Source organism: Macrobrachium rosenbergii, chromosome 45, assembly GCF_040412425.1.
Source record: "Macrobrachium rosenbergii isolate ZJJX-2024 chromosome 45, ASM4041242v1, whole genome shotgun sequence".
Taxonomy (NCBI): Eukaryota; Metazoa; Arthropoda; class Malacostraca; order Decapoda; family Palaemonidae; genus Macrobrachium; species Macrobrachium rosenbergii.
Genome location: NC_089785.1, coordinates 34,021,865 through 34,042,110, shown reverse-complemented (window position 1 = coordinate 34,042,110; position 20,246 = coordinate 34,021,865). Strand labels below are relative to the sequence as shown.

At 46.2% G+C, this 20,246-nt stretch overlaps 2 protein-coding genes across 6 annotated transcripts in view; one reads left to right on the top strand and one right to left on the bottom strand.

Moving 5' to 3' along the window:
• LOC136829908 (protein SCAI) overlaps positions 1-6,735 on the bottom strand; it is a 41,832-nt gene extending 35,097 nt beyond the window's left edge. For 2 of the 4 annotated variants that reach the window (XM_067089043.1, XM_067089044.1), the window contains exon 1: positions 6,507-6,735. In XM_067089043.1, coding sequence (XP_066945144.1) covers positions 6,507-6,595 — 89 coding nt within the window. In that variant the 5' untranslated portion in view covers positions 6,596-6,735. The remainder of the gene's footprint in view (positions 1-6,506) is intronic. The other 2 variants (XM_067089042.1, XM_067089045.1) reach the window with 2 other exon arrangements.
• LOC136829912 (uncharacterized) overlaps positions 1-20,246 on the top strand; it is a 167,904-nt gene that overhangs the window by 87,753 nt on the left and 59,905 nt on the right. The gene's annotated exons all lie outside the window — the stretch shown is intronic.

Below are 20,246 nucleotides of genomic sequence, written 5' to 3'. Positions count from 1 at the left end.
CAGACATAAGCTAGAAGCAATACTTGTAAACATACTGAGAGAAATAAGAAAAAGTACTCAAAAAAAGGACATCCAAGACTGTCTACAGTAAACATTGCACGTTAAATTTCTGTACCCCCTTCAGATAATAACACCTCAGTACTATGAGAACTTCATATCAAATGTGTATACGAAGAAATAATTGGTATCAACGGTCAGGCCAACATCTGTATGACACCATCTTAGGGTAATGCTCTCATGAGTATTACTCACAATGAAAAAAGAATACACTGTATACCAGTACTTAATTTTGTAAATGACTTCTCTGTTCTCAGATCTGGTTAAACTATTCGGGATGACATTACACACGTCAAATAAGAGATTAGTCCATAACAGGTACAGTACATGTTTTTTAAGCCTAATCTTCAGAGATGCTTTATATATGGAAATATACCAACTGATAAGGTAGGGAAGAAAATATTTACATCATAAAACCTGTATGAATATATCTCATCAATTGCTCTTAGCCTATTTCAGGAAATAAAAACGTACTCTACTTATGGTTGATCTTAAAATACTAGGACACAGTTTACTACCGACTTATTAGCTGTTTGTGAAGACTGAAAGGCAATATATAGAAGGATTGCCAACAATGTTTACATTTCAGAAGCTTTAAGACTAAAAAGAACCTACCCCATTTTGATACCAAGAATAAACTAGGAATAGTCTACACTAACTGCCTTGTACTCTTCTATTACACATGCTTTTAGGCTACACTGTTATAAACCTAATTCTATAGAATGTTGCCGTTGCCAGTTTTGAAAAATCATTCCACTACCGATAAAATTGTTTTTGATAGTTTACATGCAATAAATAATTCTATTAAAAAAAGCAAAACAAGAAAATGAACATTACAGTAATCTAAAAAAATACTACTATACTGTATTATAAGAAACCCACTACTGCAATATCACCCTGAAAGTTGGCTTCTACTGTGGATGTGTTGATATCTGTAAAAGCTATTTCTTACTCTGCCAAATTACACCAAAATATATACAGCTTAACCTTTAATATAATGCAAATACAGTAAATGCCTGGGATATCCTAAGGTTAAATACATGACATCATTTTCTTGCCAAGAACACATAGGATTATTTTCATGCTTGTTTGCCATGCGATTTGAGTGTGAGTGTGCATCACCAGCGATTGACAAACCACCTGTCTCTGTCTTTTCCCCAGTCCATACCCCTCCATCCCCCATTGGGGGGTAGTGCTGTCAGTGCACCGCAAGTGTTGCACTGTAGGCATTACTTAAGGTCCCTTCAGCCCTTAGCCGCAACCCCTTTTATTCCTTTTACTCTACCTCTGTTCATATTCTCTTCCTTTCATCTTACTTTCCTCAACCCTCTCCTGACAATTGTTTCATAGTGCCTCAACTGCTTTGAGGTTTTCCTCTTGTTACACCTTTAGGACCTTTTCACTCTCAAATTCCCTATCAGTGTTAAATGACCTCATAGGTCTCAGAGTTTGGCCTTTGGCCTAAATGTTATATTCCCTTCCATACCCCTCCACCAGTAAAATAGGGAACCACACTGGGGAACAAAGGCTTCTTGGGTGGAACAAGCCAAAAATGACATATTTAAAAGATAATTTATATTTCCCATAGATATACAAACTACAGCCTTTTAGGTACAGTACATAGGAGCATTCCTGGCACAAGCTGGAAACAGTCTATGCCTTTCAGTCATAGTGGTTAATGTCTTGGCATCCTAGTTGGATGTCAGGAGTTCATGCCTCTTCAAGGCTGTTAAAAAATCACTGGCTCTGTATCTCAGTCAGTTACTGCTTCAGTGTGGGGTCTGTGGTGGGGGGTTGGGGGGACCTGGTTGACATTTGCCTGAGCACCTTAAGTTGGTGCAGAACTGAAACTAAGCAAGTTTAACTTAATTTTAAAAGGCCTGGATAAAAACAGTGACAGCCTTTCATTGTAGATACCGTACTGAGAAGTTTGCCTTGATGAAAGTGGATGAGAAAGTCCATTATCTGCTATACAGTAGCTCCAACCAGAGATAACCTATCTAAGACACCAATTGCAGAAGACAGCTCACTTCCACTGAAACACACTTGCAGATGACCTCTGTAGGTAGCCAGCCATCTGTGCAGTTCTGCAAGAAAAGCTGGGGTTTCTGGATACCCTCCATCTGTTAAGGCACATGGCATCCATAGACAAATGGTATAGCAGCATGTGGAGCTACCAAAAAAGGAGTAGGCCTTGTGGGCATCTTCCAAAGGGTGGCAGGTAATGAAGATAAGGCACAATGATGGCAAGAGCTAACAGAAATGCTGCACTGCTGCAACTGTCTCTTGAGAATGTAGAGAGATTCCTCTGAAGTAAGAGTCAAGGTTCAGTAAACAGAGTCCTTAAGGAAAAGCAAGCATTGCACCTCTATGGATTCCATACTGAAAAGTCTCAGACAGTTGAAAATAGAGTGAAGACCCTTGCCAGGACTGATTACAAGGGAAATTAGCAAAGAAAAGACTATCTGGAAGCTAAGCTTACTCCTCGTACAGGGGGATGGACGCCTAACAAAAGCTACATCTGCTACAGGAGTGTGATTGGGGCAGAACTCTGCCTTGCACCATTCCTATTAATTTTGTCATCATCTTTCTCACCCAGTCACCTTTTGTGCCTCCCACTTTCTGAGACAAGGTTCAGAAGGCAGGATAAAGAATTAGGTAGTAATCCCAAATTCTAAGTGTGCAGGGGACCTTGACTCTTGTTGGAGGAAGTATACTGATCTTGCTTGATCATCTAACCACAACAATAGCTGAAGAAAGACATCTTGCGCTCTAGAGAGAGTGGAAATAATCTGACCAAACCAACCTTGAAGGATCAGGAACTAATTGAAAAAAGGTAACCATGAGAGCCAGTGCTGGCAAATTTTCCATATCAGTGCCACTGAGAGAGAGAGAGAGAGAGAGAGAGAGAGAGAGAGAGAGAGAGAGAGAGAGAGAGAGAGAGAGAGAGAGAGAGAGAGAGAGAGAGAGAGAGAGAGAGAGAGAGAGAAATTAGTTTCCTATAGTAGAAGTCTGTGTAAGATATCTACTTCTCAGAGGATTTAATCATAGGCTCTTAAAAAGAGTTAGAGACAAGAGTAGAAAACCAATTCATACTGTAGTAACAATGCCCTGGGCAGTACCCTGCCAGTCACCTGCCTGCCACCAATTAACCACTGTGTTACCAAAGCTTCAATGGCTGTCTCCTGCTCACACTCGAAATACTCCTATGTAAAAGGTGATGGCTTGTATTCTTGTGTAACAAATGAGTGACTGACACCACAAGAAATATGAAATACTTAAGACATTGAAGAAGCAGTGAGAGGAATATATGTTCAGTTTCTGTTACATTAAAGAAAAGACATTTCTCCTAGAATGCACAATAGTATTTAAAAGGGATACATGTTAACCTAAACTTGAAACATGTTGGAGACATTTTCCTCCTGGGAACCTACCTAACATTACTTGAACACTGTCTCCTAATGCATTCTAACTTTACTTGCTAAACCTTGCCTAAGAATTAATGTTCTACCTAACTGTAGGAGTTTTACTTCTAAAGCACATAGCTTCACCCACAATATCATGTCCCTCCTTAATATTTTTTAGTTACTACTTACTCTTAGGAATTAGAAAATTAAAGTTATCCAGAGTGGCCCATGGTTGAAAGGAACTTTTACTCAACCCTACATTTCCTACAATAATCTTTCGGGTACATAAATTAGTTATTCATCACAGCTACAGAAATAAATCCCTATCACTTATTTATCCAGAAACATAAAATTCAGCAGAACCTTTTAGGTAGATGCTTTACTAACTACAAAGAATTTGCTAGTTACCTTGGAAATTGATAGTACTGTAACAGCAAATTGTGCAATGCTTTGAAAATGACACAACTTCAAGAAAACTGGCTCAAATCATGAAATTTTCACGTAGTGTCTTTATGTAGAAAAAATCCCCTTGTGACATTATGTGGGTGAAATACAACTGCACTAATTCCCATATATGGCATTTATTCAAGGGGATTTAGCAGCAATGCAATTGTTGCATCATTCATTAATACCTTCTGTATAAAGAGTCTGTCATTATACTATGTTACTGAAAATCAATGGTGTCACTTTGTAATGACATCTTGGCAAGCTCATGTCATATATATACCAATTTAAGTCTTAATACTCAGTGTCAAAACCAGTCCATGCTAGCAGACATTAACATGGGCCAAAAGCAGATCTAGCAGATTATGCATTTGTTTATGTTCCAAAGCTCGCTTAAATTCTAAAAGCATAGCCAACTAAGAAAATTGGAGTATCTGTACAGTATATGCATGAGTCACAGGTTAACAGCAAATGACCTTAAATGATACAAATAGCAAATAACTACAGTAACTTCTATGGACTCTCTATTTAGACAATTACAGAAGTTGCCATCAAATTTCTCATAATAGTGAATACAAGTACACTGCAACTTAGCTACTCAGATCTACTTAACAGTTTATCCATTTTCCCTAAGAAGCTGACATGCCTTTACTTCGACTAAAGGTGCTGTCACATGAGTGCATTTTCTGGCATTTTTTTTTTTTTTTTTTTGCATCTTGATGCCTAGTGTACTCAAAGCAGCTGGCATCGGTAGCAAAAAGACTACCATTTTTGTCATCTTGCAGCCAAAGAGCAGCATCTGTGTTTGTGCAGAAACAATAACTAAACCAATATGTTCCCAACCAACAACAAAATAAATTTGAATCAGAAGCCTGATTAACCGACACTGTCAGAGTTACATTACATAATTGAAACATTCTAAAAATGAAGTTATTTATAAAAAATAATAAATGCTACAAAGTATATTACTTGAATGCTCCATACAAGAAAAATGCCTCTTATCTGTGAGAAACTGCCTGATCAGCATAACAATGCAAGTCCATTTGGTGTCTTTAATTGTGATTAGCATTGCTAGATAAAACATAACAATGTCCCTGTGACAGCACCCGAAATCAATATGTACATGTCACTGTTCCTAGATAGCCTATATTCCAACAGGTAACAGGCTACTTCTGTCATTTTAGTACCCCTATTCCCAAATTAAAGTAAATGTCAAGGAGATGGCTACACAAAGATATTGTTTTTTTATATAATTTTTGGCCTAAATAATATAGAAAAGGATGTACATTGTATACTGTAATGCAGTACAGGTGAGATAATCCTAGGAATTTACTAGGATAAGGAAAAATTCACAATCTTTTGTCTATATTTTTACTTTCATCCCCGAAGGGCTGGTACGAAACACGGCATCCCATGGAGCTTCCCCCCTTGTTATTATCAGCCCCTTGGGGATGAATGTTAAAATAGACAAAGAAGATTGTGAATTTTCCCTTATCTTGTGAATATCTAGGATTATCTCACCTGTACTGCATTATATACATGACTTTCTATATTCCTTAGCCATAAAATTATGGTAATAAATGATATTTTTGTGCAGCTATCCTTTACATTTACCCAAATTAGGGTAATGATATATATTAATTTAAAATTGGTCCCCACACTTCAGTTCACTGCATTAAAACCCTACTGTAAATAGCATAATTAGCCTAGTCAACATGACACGGTACCTGGCGTACAGGAGGCAGAGTTATAGGGGTTGAAGAGGGAATAGTGGGATTGAGTCTGAATTTCTTAGGATCTATCATAAGTTAGGTTAGGTTTAGGATATACTGATGCTATGGTCATTGGTGAAACTGAAGATTACTACTGCATCCCTCTGGTTCAGTAACTAACAGCTTGTGCAGAATGAGTGCTGCGTTTGGTACCGGCCCGTGGGGAATGAATGCAAAGACATAAACAAGACAATAAATATCATACACATAATAATGAAACATAAACATAAGCAAAAATACGAATGGAGGCGAGTATGCGGGAACCAGGCTGCGGTAGCAGGCTTCAGTTTGACCTGGTCATTCACCATGTACCTCTGCCCCTACATAGGGTGTGGTTAACACCCCACTGGGTTAGGCTTAAACCTCCCGATCTCCCGTAGGAGCTGCCTTTGGGGACCTGGCCCCTAAGAGCGTCAGGATCGACGGCCTTCGATATTCATTGATGATTTATTTGAATGTGGTTTTTGAAAGAAATAAATGGGGGGGTTTTAGGTGTCCAGGCCACGTCTGAACCACGGTAGGTTAGTCTGCTTGCTGTCAGCAGGGATGGGCTGGGCAGCAGCCCCCTTCGCCACCCATGCACGGACAACGTACAGACAGCCGTCGGGAAAGACGCAAGGCCTCGAAAAGCAAAAGCGGGTAAAGCGAAAGGGCAATCAAGCATCTCCCGAGCGCCAATCGACGCCGGAGACTGCATTGGGCATGAAAAGGGGCGATCGGGGGCAGGCGAGCGTCTGCGTCGTCTGCTTTCCCGCGCTGCCAGAATGTAAACATTGCAGCAGACGAAATCTGGCGACCGAGGGCCTCCTCCTCCTCGCCCACTTACCGAAGGCCGTTGAACAGCTGCTTCGACTTCTCCAGCAGGTGGCAGAACTCCGTGACAACCTTCCGTTCCTGCTCATCCATATCGGCCATGGTGAAGCGGAGGAAGAGGAGTGCCTGCCTGGTGCTGGACACTTGGCACTCATAGACGGGTTCTGGTTCTCCTAGATGGCGTGTCACGCTCTCCCTCCGTCCCTCCCCCCCTCCGCCGCCGCCGCCGCCTCCGCGAGCTGAATGACACTTGAAGTCGGTCGCTGCGAATTTTTAAGACTTTCGTCAGTAGCTAATTCTCCAGGTCACATCTTGCAATGCAGTAATTTATTTCAATTGTATGTAAATTTTATAAGTTTTGCGCTTATAAAACGACATCAAAGTATGGCGAGCTGAATGACACTTGAAATCGGTCGCTGCGATTTTTCAGTCATCGTCAATAACTAATTCCCCAGGTCTTATCTTGCAATACAACAATAAAATTTAATCACAAATAAATTATTTACGTTGTTATTTTATAAATTTTACACTTTTAAAGCCATATAAAATTACGACAAACTCATATTACAAATTATTTTACGCAGAGAACGCACAATTTTAAGCTCTATTTTCCGGTGTTGAGGGAAAATAATAATTTAATTTCTTGATATTGGTTCTCTTGCATTAGCTCATTCGATTGATGCAGTTTATCGGTTAAACTGGTGGACCCTGTTAATTTTCACCATAGTTTGTTTAATCCGGAAAGACTAGATATTATAAACCTAGAAAAAAGGTTATCTTCACTAAGCATCTGGTGTTAATACTCGCAAATCTCAAATACAGTACTTCAAAGGACAATTACGATTCTGATATGGCTTTCATTCAGTCGTTTTCGTTTTCTTTATCTTCTTCCATAATCGATAGGCTCTTTCGTACGAGAAAACAGTTTTCTCATGGGATGAACACAATTCTGATTTCTCATTGTTGAACAATTTTACGTGATTACAAGCACATTAACATTGTTCAAACTTCACCAATTCTCCATATAATACTAGTTTCAAATGATACCTTCAATGGTGTTGGGACATTTGACTGTTTAGTCTTCTGCATTGCCATTCAAAGTATAGGCTAGTTGCTTTTAGACCATACTAGTAAGGAAGTTGAGCGCTTATTAAACTATAGGCATAGTTGCTTTTAGAGCGCCTCCGGAAATCATATTGCTGGGGCAGCCAAGCACATATTAAACTTCAGATTTACCCATGAAAATATAGCAACGGCTGCCCCAATCAGTTCGGCGTAAGATAGAAACACTATTAATGAATAATTTAACTCCCTCTCTTGAACTAGTTCCGTAATTGAAATACTGAAAGATGAGCACGTGATGTAAATATACTGTTTGAGGGACTACGTGATATGTGAGTACTTGTAGTTGCTAATAATTTTATGCCTGTAGTTTTTTCATTTTTGTTCACGATTGTGAAATTAATCTATATGAATGCACTTTTCAAGTGAATCAAGCTTTATTCTCAAAAGAAACATTGGACAGTTTATCGTGTATAACATTTGTGTGCCTTCCTTACTAGATTTACATTTTGTTTTTGTTTCTTATAACAACAGACGCATAATTCTGCCTAATTGTACTGAATTGCAATAGCCATATCATTCCACAAAATGATATAAACAATAATTTCATAATAAGAACAGAGAAACTAAAAAAAAAAAATTACGAGAAATTTGGAAGTTAAAAGTAGAAGACTGTTGAGATCTTAATCTTAATGGCATGACCTATTGATGTTCCTATTTAGTATCAAGAATTGTGTAGCTTCTTTCTCTTTTCATCCGTATTTTCATAGTGATATACCTTTCCTGACAATAGCATCATCTTGAGTCCCATGGAGAACTCACCTTGACCTTATAGCTTGAGTCCCATTGAGAGCCAATATTAACCGGACCTACAGTCCCATAGAGACTGCATCTTGAGTCCCATAGAGACCCCATCTTGAGCGCATCTTGAGTCTCATAGAGACCCCATCTTGAGCGCATCTTGAGTCCCATAGAGACCCCATCTTGAGCGCATCTTGAGTCCCATAGAGACCCCATCTTGAGCGCATCTTGAGTCCCATAGAGACCCCATCTTGAGCGCATCTTGAGTCCCATAGAGACCCGATCTTGAGCGCATCTTGAGTCCCATAGAGACCCCATATTGAGCGCATCATGAGTCTCATAGAGACCCCATCTTGAGCGCATCTTGAGTCTCATAGAGACCTCATCTTGAGCGCATCTTGAGTCCCACAGAAACCTCATCTTGACCGCATCTTGAGACCCATCTTGAGTGCATCATGAGTCTCATAGAGACCCCATCTTGAGCGCATCTTGAGTCTCATAGAGACCTCATCTTGAGCGCATCTTGAGTCCCACAGAGACCTCATCTTGACCGCATCTTGAGTCCCATAGAGACCCCATCTTGAGTGCATCATGAGTCTCATAGAGACCCCATCTTGAGCGCATCTTGAGTCTCATAGAGACCCCATCTTAGCGCATCTTGAGTCCCATAGAGACCCCATCTTGAGCGCATCTTGAGTCCCATAGACACCCCATCTTGAGCGCATCTTGAGTCCCATAGAGACCCCATCTTGAGCGCATCTTGAGTCCCATAGAGACCGCATCTTGAACGCATCTTGATTCCCATAGAGACCCCATCTTCAGCGCATCTTGAGTCCCATAGAGACCCCATCTTCAGCGCATCTTGAGTCCCATAGAGACCCCATCTTGAGCGCATCTTGAGTCCCATAGAGACCCCATCTTAGCGCATCTTGAGTCCCATAGAGACCCCATCTTAAGCGCATCTTGAGTCCCATAGAGACCCCATCTTAAGCGCATCTTGAGTCCCATAGAGACCCCATCTTGAGCGCATCTTGAGTCCCATAGAGACCCCATCTTAAGCGCATCTTGAGTCCCATAGAGACCCCATCTTAAGCGCATCTTGAGTCCCATAGAGACCCCATCTTAAGCGCATCTTGAGTCCCATAGAGACCCCATCTTGAGCGCATCTTGAGTCCCATAGAGACCCCATCTTGAGCGCATCTTGAGTCCCATAGAGACCCCATCTTGAGCGCATCTTGAGTCCCATAGAGACCCCATCTTCAGCGCATCTTGAGTCCCATAGAGACCCCATCTTGAGCGCATCTTGAGTCCCATAGAGACTCCATCTTAAGCGCATCTTGAGTCCCATAGAGACCTCATCTTGAGCGCATCTTGAGTCCCATAGAGACCCCATCTTAGCGCATCTTGAGTCCCATAGAGACCCCATCTTGAGCGCATCTTGAGTCCCATAGAGACCCCATCTTGAGCGCATCTTGAGTCCCATAGAGACCCCATCTTAAGCGCATCTTGAGTCCCATAGAGACCCCATCTTCAGCGCATCTTGAGTCCCATAGAGACCCCATCTTCAGCGCATCTTGAGTCCCATAGAGACCCCATCTTGAGCGCATCTTGAGTCCCATAGAGACCCCATCTTGAGCGCATCTTGAGTCCCATAGAGACCCCATCTTAAGCGCATCTTGAGTCCCATAGAGACCCCATCTTGAGCGCATCTAGAGTCCCATAGAGACCCCATCTTGAGCGCATCTAGAGTCTCATAGAGACCCCATCTTGAGCGTGTCTTGAGTCCCATAGAGACCCCATCTTGAGCGCATCTTGAGTCCCATAGAGACCCCATCTTGAGCGCATCTAGAGTCTCATAGAGACCCCATCTTGAGCGCATCTAGAGTCTCATAGAGACCCCATCTTGAGCACATCTTGAGTCCCATAGAAACCCCATCTTAAGCGCATCTTGAGTCCCATAGAGACCCCATCTTGAGCGCATCTTGAGTCCCATAGAGACCCCATCTTGAGCGCATCTAGAGTCTCATAGAGACCCCATCTTGAGCGCATCTAGAGTCTCATAGAGACCCCATCTTGAGCGCATCTAGAGTCTCATAGAGACCCCATCTTGAGCGTGTCTTGAGTCCCATAGAGACACCATCTTGAGTCCCATAGAGACCCCATCTTGACCGCGTCTTGAGTCCCATAGAGACCCCATCTTGACCGCGTCTTGAGTCCCATAGAGACCCCATCTTCAGCGCATCTTGAGTCCCATAGAGACCCCATCTTCAGCGCATCTTGAGTCCCATAGAGACCCCATCTTGACCGCATCTTGAGTCCCATAGAGACCTCATCTTGAGCACATTTTGAGTCCCATAGAGACCTCATCTTGACCGCATCTTGACTCCCACAGAGACCTCATCTTGACCGCATCTTGAGTCCCATAGAAACCTCATCTTCACCTCATCTTGAGTCCCACAGAGACCTCATCTTGAGCGCATCTTGAGTCCCATAGAGACCCCATCTTGAGCGCATCTTGGGTATCATAGAGACCCCATCTTGAGCGCATTTTGAGTCCCATAGAGACCCCATATTGAGCGCATCTTGAGTCCCATAGAGACCCCATATTGACCGCATCTTGAGTCCCATAGAGACCCCATCTTGAGCGCATCTTGGGTATCATAGAGACCCCATCTTGAGCGCATTTTGAGTCCCATAGAGACCCCATATTGAGCGCATCTTGAGTCCCATAGAGACCCCATATTGACCGCATCTTGAGTCCCATAGAGACCCCATCTTGAGCGCATCTTGGGTATCATAGAGACCCCATCTTGAGCGCATTTTGAGTCCCATAGAGACCCCATATTGAGCGCATCTTGAGTCCCATAGAGACCCCATCTTAAGCGCATCTTGAGTCCCATAGAGACCTCATCTTGACACTAGCTTGAGTCCCATTGAGAGCCAATATTGACCGGACCTAGAGTCCCATAGAGACCCCATCTTAAGCACATCTTCAGTCCCATAGAGACCCCATCTTGAGCGCATCTTGAGTCCCATAGAGACCCCATCTTGAGCGCATCTTGAGTCCCATAGAGACCCCATCTTGAGCGCATCTTGAGTCCCATAGAGACCCCATCTTAAGCGCATCTTGAGTCCCATAGAGACCCCATCTTGAGCGCATCTTGAGTCCCATAGAGACCCCATCTTGAGCGCATCTTGGGTCCCATAGAGACCCCATCTTGAGCGCATCTTGAGTCCCATAGAGACCCCATCTTGAGCGCATCTTGAGTCCCATTGAGACCCCATCTGGAACGCATCTTGAGTCCCATAGAGACCCCATCTTGAGCGCATCTTGAGTCCCATAGAGATCCCATCTTGAGTCCCATAGAGAACCCATCTTGAGAGCATCTTGGGTCCAGTAGAGACTCCGTCTCGGGTCCCGTAGAGACCCCGACCCCATCTTGAGTCCCAAAGACATTCCATCTTGAGTCCCTTAGAGACCTTGACCTTATCTTGAGTCCCATAGAAACCCCGACCCCATCTTAAGACCCATAAAGACCCGACCCCATCTTGAGTCCCATAGAGACCCCGGCCACATCTTGAGTCCCATAGAGACCCCGACCTCATCTTGAGTCCCATAGAGACCCCGACCTCATCTTGAGTCCCATACAGACCTAATTTTGACCTCATCTTGAGTCCCACAGAGACCTCATCTTGACCGCATCTTGAGTCCCAAAGAGACCTCATCTTCACCACATATTGAGTCCCATAGAGACCTCATCTTGAGTCCCATACAGACCGCATTTTGAGTCCCATAGAGACCTCATCTTGACCGCATCTTGAATCCCATAGAGACATCATCTTGACTTCATCTTGAGTCCCATAGAGACCCCATCTTGACCGCATCTTGTGTCTCATAGAGACCTCATATTGAGCGCATCTTGAGACCCATAGAGACCCCAACTTGACGGCAACTTGAGTCCCATCGAGACCCCATCTTGAGCGCATCTTGAGTCCCATAGAGACCCCATCTTGAGTCCCATAGAGACCTCATCTTGAGTCCCACAGAGACCTCATCTTGAGTCCCACAGAGACCTCATCTTGACCGCATCTTGAGTCCCACAGAGACCTCATCTTGAGTCCCATAGAGACCTCATCTTGAGTCCCACAGAGACCTCATCTTGAGTCCCACAGAGACCTCATCTTGAGTCCCACAGAGACCTCATCTTGAGTCCCACAGAGACCTCATCTTGAGTCCCACAGAGACCTCATCTTGAGTCATCTTGAGTCCCACAGAGACCTCATCTTGAGTCCCACAGAGACCATCAGTCTTGAGTCCCATAGAGACCTCATCTTGAGTCCCATAGAGACCTCATCTTGAGTCCCATAGAGACCCCATCTTGAGTCCCACAGAGACCTCATCTTGACCGCATCTTGAGTCCCGCACCTCATCTTGAGTCCCACAGAGACCTCATCTTGAGTCCCATAGAGACCTCATCTTGACCTTATCTTGAGTCCCATAGAGACCTCATCTTGAGTCCCATAGAGACCTCATCTTGAGTCCCATAGAGACCTCATCTTGAGTCCCATAGAGACCTCATCTTGAGTCCCATAGAGACCTCATCTTGACCGCATCTTGAGTCCCACAGAGACCTCATCTTCAGTCCCATAGAGACCTCATCTTGAGTCCCATAGAGACCTCATCTTGACCGCATCTTGAGTCCCACAGAGACCTCATCTTGACCGCATCTTGAGTCCCACAGAGACCTCATCTTGAGTCCCATAGAGACCTCATCTTGACCGCATCTTGAGTCCCACAGAGACCTCATCTTGAGTCCCATAGAGACCTCATCTTGAGTCCCATAGAGACCTCATCTTGACCGCATCTTGAGTCCCACAGAGACCTCATCTTGAGTCCCATAGAGACCTCATCTTGACCGCATCTTGAGTCCCACAGAGACCTCATCTTGAGTCCCATAGAGACCTCATCTTGAGTCCCATAGAGACCTCATCTTGACCTTATCTTGAGTCCCATAGAGACCTCATCTTGACCGCATCTTGAGTCCCATAGAGACCTCATCTTGACCGCATCTTGAGTCCCATAGAGACCTCATCTTGACCGCATCTTGAGTCCCATAGAGACCTCATCTTGACCGCATCTTGAGTCCCATAGAGACCTCATCTTGACCGCATCTTGAGTCCCATAGAGACCTCCTCTTGACCGCATCTTGAGTCCCATAGAGACCTCATCTTGACCGCATCTTGAGTCCCATAGAGACCTCATCTTGACCGCATCTTGAGTCCCATAGAGACCTCATCTTGACCGCATCTTGAGTCCCATAGAGACCTCATCTTGACCGCATCTTGAGTCCCATAGAGACCTCATCTTGACCGCATCTTGAGTCCCACAGAGACCTCATCTTGAGTCCCATAGAGACCTCATCTTGACCGCATCTTGAGTCCCATAGAGACCTCATCTTGACCGCATCTTGAGTCCCATAGAAACCTCATCTTGAGTCCCATAGAGACCTCATCTTGAGTCCCATAGAGACCTCATCTTGACCGCATCTTGAGTCCCATAGAGACCTCATCTTGACCGCATCTTGAGTCCCATAGAGACCTCATCTTGACCGCATCTTGAGTCCCATAGAGACCTCATCTTGAGTCCCAGAGAGACCTCATCTTGAGTCCCATAGAGACCTCATCTAGACCTCATCTTGAGTCCCATAGAGACCTCATCGTGACCTCATCTTGAGTCCCATATTGACCTCATCTTGACCGAATCTTGAGTTCCATAGAGACCCAATCTTGACCGCATCTTGAGTTCCAAAGAGACCTCTTCTTGACCGCATCTTGAGTTCCAAAGAGACCTCTTCTTGACCGCATCTAGAGTCCCATAGAGTTCATTAAGACCGCATCTTGAGTCCCATAGAGAACCCCATCTTTAGCGCGTTTTCAGTCCCATAGAGACCCCATATTGAGCGCATCTTCAGTCCTATAGACATCCCATCTTAAGCGCATCTTGAGTCCCATAGAGACCTCATCTTGACACTAGCTTAAGTCCCATTGAGAGCCAATAATGAGCTTACCTAGAGTCCCATAGAGACCCCACCTTAAGCGCATCTTCAGTCCCATAGAGACCTCATCTTGAGTGTATCTTGAGTCCCATAGAGACCCCATCTTAAGCGCATCTTCGGTCCCATAGAGACCTCATCTTGAGCACATCTCCAGTCCCATAGAGACCCCACCTTGAGCGCATCATGAGTCCCATAGAGACCCCATCTGGAGCGCATCTTGAGTCCCATAGAGACCCCAACTTAAGCGCATCTTAATTCCCATAGAGACCCCATCTTGAGTGCATCTTAAGTCCCATAGAGACACCATCTTAAGTGCATCTTCAGTCAAATTGAGACCCCATCTTGAGCGCATCTTGAGTCCCATAGAGACCCCATCTTGAGCGCAACTTGAGTCCCTTAGAGACCCCATCTTGAGCGCATCTTGAGTCCCATAGAGACCCCATCTTGAGCGCATCTTGAGTCCCATAGAGACCCCATCTTGAGCGCATCTTGAGTCCCATAGAGACCCCATCTTGAGCGCATCTTGAGTCCCATAGAGACCCCATCTTGAACGCATCTTGAGTCCCATAGAGACCCCATCTTGAGCGCATCTTGAGTCCCATAGAGACCCCATCTTGAGCGCAACTTGAGTCCCTTAGAGACCCATCTTGAGCGCAACTTGAGTCCCATAGAGACCCCATCTTGAGCGCAACTTGAGTCCCTTAGAGACCCCATCTTGAGCGCATCTTGAGTCCCATAGAGACCCCATCTGGAGCACATCTTGAGTCCCATAGAGACCCCATCTTAAACGCATCTAGAGTCCCATAGAGACCCCATCTTGAGCGCAACTTGAGTCCCTTAGAGACCCCATCTGGAGCGCATCTTGAGTCCCATAGAGACCCCATCTTGAGCGCATCTTGAGTCCCATAGAGACCCCATCTTGAGCGCATCTTGAGTCCCATAGAGACCCCATCTTGAGCGCATCTTGAGTCCCATAGAGACCCCATCTTGAGCGCATCTTGAGTCCCATAGAGACCCCATCTTGAGCGCATCTTGAGTCCCATAGAGACCCCATCTTGAGCGCATCTTGAGTCCCATAGAGACCCCATCTTGAGCGCATCTTGAGTCCCATAGAGACCCCATCTGGAGCACATCTTGAGTCCCATAGAGACCCCATCTTAAACGCATCTTGAGTCCCATAGAGACCCCATCTTGAGCGCAACTTGAGTCCCTTAGAGACCCCATCTGGAGCGCATCTTGAGTCCCATAGAGACCCCATCTTGAGCGCATCTTGAGTCCCATAGAGACCCCATCTTGAGCGCATCTTGAGTCCCATAGAGACCCCATCTTGAGCGCAACTTGAGTCCCTTAGAGACCCCATCTGGAGCGCATCTTGAGTCCCATAGAGACCCCATCTTGAGCGCATCTTGAGTCCCATAGAGACCCCATCTTAAGCGCTTCTTGAATCCCATAGAGACCCCATCTTGACCTCATCTTGAGTCCCATAGAGACCTCTTCTTGAGTCCCATAGAGACCTCTTCTTGAGTCCCATAGAGACCTCTTCTTGAGTCCCATAGAGACCTGTTCTTGAGTCCTATAGAGACCCCCACCTTTACCCCATCTTGAGCCCCATAGAGACCTCATCTTGACCTTATCATGAGTCCCATAGAGACCTCATATTGAGTCCCATGGAGACCTCATCTTGACCTTATCTTGAGTCCCATAGAGACCTCATATTGAGTCCCATAGAGACCTCATCTTGATTCCCATAGAGACTCAATCTTGAGTCCCAAAGAGACCCCATCTTGAGTCCCAAAGAGACCCCATCTTGAGTCCCATAGAGACCACATCTTGAGTCCCAAAAAGACCCCATCTCGAGTCCCAAAGAGACCCCATCTCGAGTCCCAAAGAGACCCCATCTCGAGTCCCAAAGAGACCCCATCTCGAGTCCCAAAGAGACCCCATCTTGAGTCCCAAAGAGACCCCATCTTGAGTCCCAAGAGTCCCAAAGAGACCCCTTCTTGTGTCCCATAGAGACCCCATCTTGAGTCCCATAGAGACCCATCTTGAGTCTTGAGTCCCAAAGAGACCCCATCTCGAGTCCCAAAGAGACCCCATCTCGAGTCCCAAAGAGACCCCATCTCGAGTCCCAAAGAGACCCCATCTCGAGTCCCAAAGAGACCCCATCTCGAGTCCCAAAGAGACCCCATCTTGAGTCCCAAAGAGACCCCATCTTGAGTCCCAAAGAGACCCCATCTTGAGTCCCAAAGAGACCCCATCTTGAGTCCCAAAGAGACCCCATCTCGAGTCCCAAAGAGACCCCATCTTGAGTCCCAAAGAGACCCCATCTCGAGTCCCAAAGAGACCCCATCTTGAGTCCCAAAGAGACCCCATCTTGTGTCCCATAGAGACCCCACTTGAGTCCCATAGAGACCACATCTTGAGTCCCATGGAGACCCCATCTTGAGTCCCAAAGAGACCCCATCTCGAGTCCCAAAGAGACCCCATCTCGTCCCAAGTCGAGTCCCAAAGAGACCCCCCATCTTGAGTCCCAAAGAGACCCCATCTTGAGTCCCAAAGAGACCCCATCTTGAGTCCCAAAGAGACCCCATCTTGAGTCCCAAAGAGACCCCATCTTGAGTCCCAAAGAGACCCCATCTTGAGTCCCAAAGAGACCCCATCTTGAGTCCCAAAGAGACCCCATCTTGAGTCCCAAAGAGACCCCATCTGAGTCCCAAAGAGACCCATCTCGAGTCCCAAAGAGACCCCATCTTGAGTCATCCATAGAGACCCCATCTTGAGTCCCAAAGAGACCCCCCATCTTGAGTCCCAAAGAGACCCCATCTTGAGTCCCAAAGAGACCCCATCTTGAGTCCCAAAGAGACCCCATCTTGAGTCCCAAAGAGACCCCATCTCGAGTCCCAAAGAGACCCCATCTCGAGTCCCAAAGGAGACCCCATCTCGAGTCCCAAAGAGACCCCATCTTGTGTCCCATAGAGACCCCATCTTGAGTCCCAAAGAGACCCCATCTTGAGTCCCAAAGAGACCCCATCTCGAGTCCCAAAGAGACCCCATCTTGAGTCCCAAAGAGACCCCATCCGAGTCCCAAAGAGACCCCATCTTGAGTCCCAAAGAGAAAGTCCCAAAGAGACCCCATCTTGAGTCCCAAAGAGACCCCATCTTGAGTCCCAAAGAGACCCCATCTTGAGTCCCAAAGAGACCCCATCTCGAGTCCCAAAGAGACCCCATCTTGAGTCCCAAAGAGACCCCATCTTGAGTCCCAAAGAGACCCCATCTCGAGTCCCAAAGAGACCCCATCTCGAGTCCCAAAGAGACCCCATCTTGAGTCCCAAAGAGAGTCCCAAAGAGACCCATCTTGAGTCCCAAAGAGACCCCATCAAAGAGACCCCATCTTGAGTCCCAAAGAGACCCCATCTCGAGTCCCAAAGAGACCCCATCTCGAGTCCCAAAGAGACCCCATCTCGAGTCCCAAAGAGACCCCATCTCGAGTCCCAAAGAGACCCCATCTTGAGTCCCAAAGAGACCCCATCTTGAGTCCCAAAGAGACCCCATCTCGAGTCCCAAAGAGACCCCATCTTGAGTCCCAAAGAGACCCCATCTCGAGTCCCAAAGAGACCCCATCTCATCTCGAGTCCCAAAGAGACCCCATCTCGAGTCCCAAAGAGGCCACATCTCGAGTAGAGATCCCATCTTGAGTCCCAAAGAGACCCCATCTTGAGTCCCAAAGAGAGTCCCCATCATCTTGAGTCCCAAAGAGACCCCATCTCGAGTCCCAAAGAGACCCCATCTCGAGTCCCAAAGAGACCCCATCTTGAGTCCCAAAGAGGCCACATCTTGAGTCCCAAAGAGGCCCCTTGAGTCCCTCATCTTGAGTCCCAAGAGATCCCATCTTGAGTCCCAAAGAGACCCCATCTCGAGTCCCAAAGAGACCCCATCTCGAGTCCCAAAGAGACCCCATCTCGAGTCCCAAAGAGACCCCATCTCATCTCGAGTCCCAAAGAGACATCCCATCTCGAGTCCCAAAAGACCCCATCTCGAGTCCCAAAGAGACCCCATCTCGAGTCCCAAAGAGACCCCATCTCGAGTCCCAAAGAGACCCCATCTCGAGTCCCAAAGAGACCCCATCTCGAGTCCCAAAGAGAAAGTCCCAAAGAGACCCCATCTCGAGTCCCAAAGAGACCCCATCTCGAGTCCCAAAGAGACCCCATCTTGAGTCCCAAAGAGGACGAGTCTTGAGTCCCCCATCTTGAGTCCCAAAGAGACCCCATCTTGAGTCCCAAAGAGACCCCATCTCGAGTCCCAAAGAGACCCCATCTTGAGTCCCAAAGAGACCCTTGAGTCCATCGAGTCCCAAAGAGACCCCATCTCATCTGAGTCCCAAAGAGACCCCATCTTGAGTCCCAAAGAGACCCCATCTCGAGTCCCAAAGAGACCCCATCTCGAGTCCCAAAAGAGACCCCATCTTGAGTCCCAAAGAGACCCCATCTTGAGTCCCAAAGAGACCCCATCTTGAGTCCCAAAGAGACCCCATCTTGAGTCCCAAAGAGACCCCATCTTGAGTCTCTAGAGTCCCAAAACCCCATTTTGAGTCCTGAAGAAGACCCCATCTTGAGTCCCAAAGAGTTTGTTGAGTCCCAAAGAGACCACATCTTGAGTCCCAAAGAGACCCCATCTCGAGTCCCAAAGAGAGGCCACATCTCGAGTCCCATTGAGTCCCAAAGAGATCCCATCTTGAGTCCCAAAGAGACCCCATCTTGAGTCCCAAAGAGACCCCATCTTGAGTCCCAAAGAGACCCCATCTTGAGTCCCAAAGAGACCCCATCTCGAGTCCCAAAGAGACCCCATCTCGAGTCCCAAAGAGACCCCATCTTGAGTCCCAAAGAGGCCACATCTTGAGTCCCAAAGAGGCCACATCTTGAGTCCCAAAGAGGCCACATCTTGAGTCCCATAGAGATCCCATCTTGTGTCCCATAGAGACCCCACTTGAGTCCCAAAGAGACCCCATCTCGAGTCCCAAAGAGACCCCATCTTGAGTCCTCCGAGTCCCAAAGAGTCCCAAAGAGACCCCATCTCGAGTCCCAAAGAGACCCCATCTCGAGTCCCAAAGAGACCCCATCTCGAGTCCCAAAGAGACCCCATCTCGAGTCCCAAAGAGACCCCATCTCGAGTCCCAAAGAGACCCCATCTCGAGTCCCAAAGAGACCCCATCTCGAGTCCCAAAGAGACCCCATCTCGAGTCCCAAAGAGACCCCATCTCGAGTCCCAAAGAGACCCCATCTCGAGTCCCAAAGAGACCCCATCTTGAGTCCCAAAGAGGCCACATCTTGAGTCCCATAGAGACCACATCTTGAGTCCCATAGAGACCCCATCTTGAATCCCAAAGAGACCCCATCTCGAGTCCCAAAGAGACCCCATCTTGAGTCCCAAAGAGACCCCATCTCGAGTCCCAAAGAGACCCCATCTCGAGTCCCAAAGAGACCCCATCTTGAGTCCCAAAGAGACCCCATCTCGAGTCCCAAAGAGACCCCATCTCGAGTCCCAAAGAGACCCAATCTTGAGTCCCATAGAGACCCCATCTTGAGTCCCAAAGAGACCCCATCTTGAGTCCCAAAGAGACCCCATCTTGAGTCCCAAAGACCCCATCTTGAGTCCTCTAGAGTCCTCAACCCCATTTTGTGTCCCGAGAAGACCCCATCTTGAGTCCCAAAGAGACCCTTTGTTGAGTCCCAAAGAGACCCCATCTTTAGTCCCAAAGAGACCCCATCTTGAGTCCCATAGAGACCTTGGTGAGCTGGCATCGTGTCAGCTTTACTCTCCGTGGTTGTGTTTCAGTA